The sequence below is a fragment of the Nerophis lumbriciformis genome, linkage group LG13, assembly GCF_033978685.3.
Source record: "Nerophis lumbriciformis linkage group LG13, RoL_Nlum_v2.1, whole genome shotgun sequence".
NCBI classification, from domain to species: Eukaryota; Metazoa; Chordata; class Actinopteri; order Syngnathiformes; family Syngnathidae; genus Nerophis; species Nerophis lumbriciformis.
In genome coordinates, this window is record NC_084560.2 from 6,052,921 (window position 1) to 6,061,702 (window position 8,782).

The 8,782-nt window shown below is 34.5% G+C and overlaps 1 protein-coding gene across 1 annotated transcript in view; it reads right to left on the reverse strand.

Moving 5' to 3' along the window:
* The window catches only part of LOC133614008 (sodium-driven chloride bicarbonate exchanger-like), a 154,956-nt gene extending 149,374 nt beyond the window's left edge, over positions 1-5,582 (reverse strand). The window contains exons 1-5 of the mRNA XM_061971937.2: positions 4,977-5,582; positions 4,758-4,912; positions 1,289-1,410; positions 1,044-1,202; positions 867-928 (exon numbers count right to left, since the gene is read on the reverse strand). Of these exons, the coding sequence (XP_061827921.1) occupies positions 867-928; positions 1,044-1,202; positions 1,289-1,410; positions 4,758-4,912; positions 4,977-5,470 (992 nt within the window). The 5' untranslated portion in view covers positions 5,471-5,582. The remainder of the gene's footprint in view (positions 1-866; positions 929-1,043; positions 1,203-1,288; positions 1,411-4,757; positions 4,913-4,976) is intronic.
* Positions 5,583-8,782: the final 3,200 nt, after the last annotated feature.

Here is an 8,782-nt window from a genome sequence, read left to right on the forward strand (position 1 = left end):
AATGCAATAATAACATTGAGTATTAATACTTAAAGTAATGCAATAATAATATTGAGTATTGATACTTAATGACATACAATAATAATAGTCATCAAGTATGAATCTAAATGAAATCAAATCAGTATTAAAAAGGGACAAGCGGTAGGAAATGGATGGATAGATGTATTAATACTTACTGAAATGCAATAATAATACTCAGTATTAGTACTTAACGAAATGCAATACTAATATTGAGTATTGATACTTAACGAAATTAAGTAATACAATTCAGTATTAATGCTTGATGACATACAATAATAATTATGAGTATTAATACTTAACGAAATACAATAATAATATTCCGTATTAAAAAGGGACAAGCGGTAGAAAATGGATGGATGGATTAATACTTACTGATATGCAATAATAATATTTAATATTGATACTTAACGGAATTAAGTAATACAATTCAGTATTAATGCTTGATGACATACAATAATAATTATGAGTATTAATACTTAACGAAATACAATAATAATAATCCGTTTTAAAAAGGGACAAGCGGTAGAAAATGGATGGATGGATGGATTAATTTACTGATATGCAATAATAATATTTAATATTAATACTTAACGAAATTAAGTAATACAATTCAGTATTAATGCTTAATGACATACAATGATAATATTGAGTATTAATACTTAACGAAATGCAATAATAATATTCCGTATTAAAAAGGGACAAGCGGTAAGAAATGGTTGGATGGATTAATACTTACTAAAGTGCAATAATAATATTCAGTATTAATACCTAACGAAATGCTAATAATAATATTGAGTATTAATACTTAACATAATGCAATAATAATACTCAGTATTGATACTTACGTGTCATAGTTGTCCCGAAATCCTTTGGCGAACGGATTGTGATCGATTTTCAGTTGCGTGATCTGTTAGAGGACAATAATCATTTTCTTACTTAGGCACATGTTTGCATTCTTATCAATTATATCAAATTGAAGCATGTGTCACGCGTGCGTGTAAGGATGATGCGTGGGCACCCACGTCAGTGTTCTGGTAGGCCGTGACGGCGATGAACTGGCTCTCAGTGAAAGTGAAAGTCTGGACTCTGCCGGGCTGGCTGCTGTCCTCCGTCCCGTCCTCGTTGACTTCCGCCACGTGGAGCCGGGGCTGGTACTTGTGCAGGGACTGCAGGACCACCATCTGGACACGCAGCGTGGAAGCAGGCGCGTGATCCGATACATATATATGTATATATATATATTTGTTTTTATGCAGCTGCGTTGTACCTGGCCCGTGTTGTTGGAGGCACCTTTGTTGTTGGTCAGCTTCAACTTGCCGAAGGAGATCTCCTGACGCATCCAGTGCGCACCTGTGTTCGGGGAGTCCGGGTGCATGTAGACCCGGTTCCCTGCACGCACACACCCACGCAAAACAGACCCACAATGCCACATTATTGTACTTTATTCACGCAACGTATTCTGAATACAACCATGCGAATTACATCAACAATAATGCACATATTTTAAGCTGTTGCTATATAATAAATTGTACTTTCACTTTTACAAAGTGAAACTAAAAACACGCAAGTCCAATTCCGAGCTTGTTTTGATGATTATTTTGAAATTAATTTAAAAATGATAAACATATTTACAAACGGTCGCTGTTTAACGTCAGAAATATTACTTTCACTTTTGCCAAATGAAACTAAAAACACGCAAATCCAATTCCGACTTGTTTTGATCATTATTTTAGATTACATCAAAAAATAATAAAAAATATCTATAAACGGTTGCTGTTTAAAGTCAGAAATATACAAAGTGAAACTAACACGCAAATCCAATTCTGAGCTTATTTTGATGATTATTTTAAATTTCCATCAAAAATAATAAACCTATTTATAAACGGTTGCTGTTTAAAGTCAGAAATATTAGTTTCTATTAGTATTTACAAAGTGAAACTAAAAACACGCGAGTGCAATTCCGAGCTTGTTTTCGTGTTTATTTTTAAATTAAATCAAAAATAATTTAAAAAAAATATTTATGATCTGTTGCTGTTTAAAATCAGAAATATTAGTTTAACTTTGTAAAAGTGAAACTAAAGACATGCGAGTCCAATTCCGAACTTGTTTTGATGATTATTTTAAATTAAAGTAAAAATAATAACAAAGTGAATCCATCCATCCATCCATTTCATACCGCTTGTCCCTTTCGGGGTCGCGGGGAGCTTGTTTTGATGATTATTTCAAATTACATCAAAAATAATAAAGTGAAACTAAAAACACGCAGGTCCAATTCCGGGCTTGTTTTGATGATTATTTTAAATTAAAGCCAAAATAATAACAAAGTGAAACTAAAAACATGCCAGTCCAATTCCGAGCTTGTTTTGATGATTATTTCAAATGACATCAAAAACAATAAACATATTTATAAACGGTCGCTGTTTAAAGTCAGAAATATTAGTTTCACTTTTACCAAGTGAAACTAAAAACATTCAAGTCCAATCCCGAGCTTGTTTTGATGATTATTTTTAAATTAAAGTAAAAATAATAACAAAGTGAAACTAAAAACATCCATCCATCCATTTTATACCGCTTGTCCCTTTTGGGGTCACGGGGAGCTTGTTCTGATGATTATTTTTAAACTAAACCAATGAATAATAACAAAGTGAAACTAAAAACATGCAAGTCCAATTCCGAGCTTGTTTTTGATGATTATTTTAAATTACATCAAAAACAATAAACATATGTATCAACTGTTGCTGTTTAAAGTCAGAAATATTAGTTTCACTTTTACAAAGTGAAAATAAAACATGCAAGTCCAATTCCGAGCTTGTTTTGATGATTATTTTAATCATAATAATCAACATATTCATAAACTGTTGCTGTTTAAAGTCAGAAATGTTTGTTTCACTTTTACACAGATAAACTAAAAACACGCAAGTCCAATTCCGAGCTTGTCTTGAGGATTATTTTAAATTAAAGAAAAAATAATAAACATATTTACAAACTGTTGCAATTTAAAGTCAGAAATTGTAGTGTCACTTTTAGAAAGTGAAACTAGAAACACACAAGTACAATTCCGAGCTTGTTTTGATGATTATTTTTAATTAAATACAAAACAATAAACATATTATTAAACTGTTGCTGTTTAAAATCAGAAATTTTAGTTTCACTTTTACACAGTGAAACTAAAAACACGCAAGTCCAATTCCGAGCTTGTTTTGAGGATTATTTTTAATCAAATACAAAATAGACATATTTATAAACTGTTGCAATTTAAAGTCAGAAATTGTAGTCTTATAGAGGGAAACTAAAAACACGCAAGTCCAATTCCGAGCTTGTTTTGATGAATATTTTTAATTAAATAAAAAATAAACATATTAATAAACTGTCGCTGTTTAAAATCGGAAATTTTAGTTTCACTTTTACACAGTGAAACTAAAAACACGCAAATCCAATTCCGAGCTTGTTTGAGGATTATTTTAAATTAAATAAAAAATAAACATATTTATAAACTGTTGCTGTTTAAAGTCAGAAATTTTAGTTTCACTTTTACACAGTGAAACTAAAGACACGCAAGTCCAATTCAAGCTTGTTTTGATGATTATTTTAAATTAAATAAAAAATGATAAACATCTTTATAAACCGTTGCTGTTTAAAGAAAACTGTGTTTCACTTTTATAAAGTGAAACTAAAACATGCAAGTCTAATTCTGAGCTTGTTTTGATGATTATATATTTAAATTACATTAAAAATAATAAACATATTTATAAACTGTTGCTGTTTAAAGTCAAACATTTTAGTTTCGCTTTCACACAGTGAAACTAAAAACACGCAAGTCCAATTCAAGCTTGGTTGATGATTATTTTAAATTAAATAAAAAATGATAAACATCTTTATAAACCGTTGCTGTTTAAAGTAAGAAAACTGTGTTTCACTTTTATAAAGTGAAACTAAAACATGCAAGTCTAATTCCGAGCTTGTTTTGATGATTATATATTTAAATTACATTAAAAATAATAAACATATTTATAAACTGTTGCTGTTTAAAGTCAAACATTTTAGTTTCGCTTTCACACAGTGAAACTAAAAACACGCAAGTCCAATTCAAGCTTGGTTGATGATTATTTTAAATTAAATAAAAAATGATAAACATCTTTATAAACCGCTGCTGTTTAAAGTAAAAAAAAAAAGTGTTTCACTTTTATAAAGTGAAACTAAAACATACAAGTCCAATTACGAGGTTGTTTTGATGATTAATTTAAATTACATCAAAAAACGATAAACACATTTACAAACTGTTGCTGTTTAAAGTCAGAAATATTCGTTTCACATTTAGAAAGTGAAACTAAAAACACGCGAGTCCAATTCCGAGCTTGTTTTGATGATTATTTTAAATTACATCCAAAAGAATATACACATTTATAAACTGTTGCTGTTTAAAGTCAGAAATTTTAGTTTCACTTTCACACAGTAAAACTAAAAATTCCGAGCTTGTTTTGATGATTATTTTTCCAGTTTCGAATTGAAAATCCAAACATTTAAAAAAAATAAACATCACAATTATAATGAATGAAGGCTTGAAATATTTCACTTTACGTCCAATGAGTTGATTTTTACTTTCACTTTCTCACGTTTTTAGCTTCACCCGTATTTGTTTTTGAAAGGTTTATCTCACATAATGACACAAACAAGAGAATTAAACACGTCCAGTCATGAATCGACTTTTTTTTTTTTTTTTTTTTTTTTTTTTTTACCGACTACGTTGGTGTCCGCCTTGCCGCAGGGGACCCACTTGCCCCCCTGGAAGCGCCAGTGGTTGGGGTCCGCCAGGATCACGTCCACAAAAATGTTGTAGTGCGCCGTCGGGTCCAGGCCGGAAATGTTGAAGCTTAAAAAGGGGAACATCCGCCTGAGGGGGAGAGAATGAAGTTGTTGTTGAGGGGGAAGATGAGCGACGCGGCGCCGGGTCCTACCTCCCCTGCTTGGTGATGATCATCTCCGTCTGGTGCCGGTGGAACTTGAGCCACAGGGCCCGGTTGCACAGGTAGACCTGCGCCTTGCCGGGCGCCGCCTGGGCCGGGGAGAACTGGTAGAAGGCGGCGCCCTGGTACGCGTGTCCGTACTGCGGCGCGTACGACGGGTAGCCGGCGGCCGGCGGGTAGGCGGGCGGCGGCGAGGCGCCCAGCAGGCCGCTGTAGGCTCCGTTGGCCAGGACCGGGTGGTGGTGGTGGTGGTGCGCGTGCACGTAGCGGCCGGGGGCGCCGCCGATGGAGAAGGCGGCTCCGTGCTGGCTCGGGTAGGGGAACATGGCACCGGGCGCGGCGGAGGCTGAGGCGGAGTGTGAGGGCTGCGCGGGCGCGGAGGAGTGGCACCTGTCTCCCGCGGCCCCATGGAGGGTGTGGCGGGTGTCGCCGGGAGAGAGTTTGCCCCTGCGCGCCTCCTTGTCTGCCCCCGACTCGTTCGTCATCTCCCTGGGGCTTCTGGTTCAGGGCTGCCGGCGGAGGTTCATGCGGACCTGGCCGAGGGTCACTCGCATCAATCACGCCGGCGACGCCTCCATTTTGCTGGGCGCGCTCCTCTCCCACAATGCAACGCGGCGGCCGCGGCTGCAAATGAAGCAATTGACACGTCCTGCAAGCCATCAGTAATGAAACTCGCGCTCTGATTGGCCAAGGCTGCCTGCGATTGACTCATTAGCACCGCGACTTAAAAACACATTTATTCTCCTTTCATGTTCCACTAATCATTAGCACTGTGACTTAAAAACACATTTATTCTCCTTTCATGTTCCACTAATCATTAGCACCGTGACTTAAAAACACATTTATTCTCCTCTTATGTTCCACTTATCATTAGGACCGCGACTTAAAAAGACATTTATTCTCCTTTCATGTTCCACTTATTATTAGCACTGTGACTTAAAAACACATTTATTCTCCTTTCATGTTCCACTTATTATTAGCACGTGACTTAAAAACACATTTATTCTCCTCTTATGTTCCACTTATTATTAGCACTGTGACATAAAAACACATTTGTTCTCCTTTCATGTTCCACTTATTATTAGCACGTGACTTAAAAACACATTTATTCTCCTCTTATGTTCCACTTATCATTAGGACCGCGACTTAAAAAGACATTTATTCTCCTTTCATGTTCCACTTATTATTAGCACTGTGACTTAAAAACACATTTATTCTCCTCTTATGTTCCACTTATCATTAACACCGTGACTTAAAACACATTTATTCTCTTCTTATGTTCTACTTATCATTAACACCGTGACTTAAAACACATTTATTCTCCTCTTATGTTCCACTTATCATTAGGACCGCGACTTAAAAAGACATTTATTCTCCTTTCATGTTCCACTTATTATTAGCACGTGACTTAAAAACACATTTATTCTTCTTTCATGTTCCACATATTATTAGCACCGTGACTTAAAACACATTTATTCTCCTCTTATGTTCTACTTATCATTAACACCGTGACTTAAAAACACATTTGTTCTCCTTTCATGTTCCACTTATTATTAGCACATGACTTAAAAACACATTTATTCTCCTCTTATGTTCCACTTATCATTAACACCGTGACTTAAAACACATTAATTCTCCTCTTATGTTCCACTTATCATTAGCACCGTAACTTAAAAACACATTTATTCTCCTCTTATATTCCACTTATCATTAGCACTGACTTAAAACAAATTTATTCTCCTTTCATGTTCCACTTATCATTAGCACTGTGACTTAAAAACACATTTATTCTCCTCTTTTGTTCCACTTATCATTAGCACCATGACTTAAAAACACATTTATTCTCCTCTTATGTTCCACTTATCATTAGGACCGCGACTTAAAAAGACATTTATTCTCCTTTCATGTTCCACTTATTATTAGAACTGTGACTTAAAAACACATTTGTTCTCCTTTCATGTTCCACTTATTATTAGCACGTGACTTAAAAACACATTTATTCTCCTTTCATGTTCCACTTATTATTAGCACTGTGACTTAAAAACACATTTATTCTCCTCTTATGTTCCACTTATTATTAGCACTGTGACATAAAAACACATTTGTTCTCCTTTCATGTTCCACTTATTATTAGCACCATGACTTAAAAACACATTTATTCTCCTTTCATGTTCCACTAATCATTAGCACTGTGACTTAAAAACACATTTATTCTCCTCTTTTGTTCCACTTATCATTAGCACCATGACTTAAAAACACATTTATTCTCCTCTTATGTTCCACTTATCATTAACACCGTGACTTAAACACAATAATTCTCCTCTAATGTTCCACTTATCATTAGCACCGTAACTTAAAAACACATTTATTCTCCTCTTATGTTCCACTTATCATTAACACTGTGACTTAAAACACATTAATTCTCCTCTTATGTTCCACTTATCATTAGCACCATGACTTAAAAAACACATTTATTCTCCTCTTATGTTCCACTTATCATTAACGCCGCGACTTAAAAACACATTTATTCTCCTCTTATATTCCACTTATCATTAGCACTGACTTAAAACAAATTTATTCTCCTTTCATGTTCCACTTATCATTAGCACCGTGACTTAAAACACATTTATTCTCCCCTTATGTTCCACTTATCATTAGCACCATAACTTAAAAAACACATTTATTCTCCTCTTATGTTCCACTTATCATTAACGCCGCGAATTAAAAACACATTTATTCTCCTCTTATGTTCCACTTATCATTAGCACCGCGACTTAAAAACACATTTATTCTTCTTTCATGTTCCACTTATCATTAGCACCACGACTTAAAAACACATGTATTCTTCTTTCATGTTCCACTTATCATTAGCACTGACTTAAAAACACATTTATTCTCCTCTTAAGTTCCACTTATCATTAGCACCGCGACTTAAAAACACATTTATTCTCCTCTTATGTTCCACTTATCATTAGCACAGTGACTTAAAAACACATTTATTCCCCTCTTATGTTCTACTTATCATTAGCACCGTGACTTAAAAACACATTTATTTTCCTCTTATGTTCCACTTATCATTAGCACCGTAACTTAAAAACAGATTTATTCTCCTCTTATGTTCCACTTATCATTAACACCGTGACTTAAAACACATTTATTCTCCTCTTATGTTCCACTTATCATTAACACCGTGACTTAAAACACATTTATTCTCCTCTTATGTTCCACTTATCATTAGGACCGCGACTTAAAAAGACATTTATTCTCCTTTCATGTTCCACTTATTATTAGCACGTGACTTAAAAACACATTTATTCTTCTTTCATGTTCCACTTATTATTAGCACCGTGACTTAAAACACATTTATTCTCCTCTTATGTTCTACTTATCATTAACACCGTGACTTAAAAACACATTTGTTCTCCTTTCATGTTCCACTTATCATTAGCACCGCGACTTAAAAACACATTTATTCTCCTTTCATGTTCCACTTATTATTAGCACCGCCACTAAAAAACACATTTATTCTTCTTTCATGTTCCACTTATTATTAGCACCGTGATTTAAAAACACATGTATTCTCCTTTTATGTTCCACTTATCATTAACACTGACTTAAAAACAAATGTATTCTCCTTTCATGTTCCACTTATTATTAGCACGTGACTTAAAAACACATTTATTCTCCTTTCATGTTCCACTTATTATTAGCACGTGACTTAAAAACACATTTATTCTTCTTTCATGTTTCACTTATTATTAGCACTGTGACTTAAAAACACATTTATTCCCCTCTTA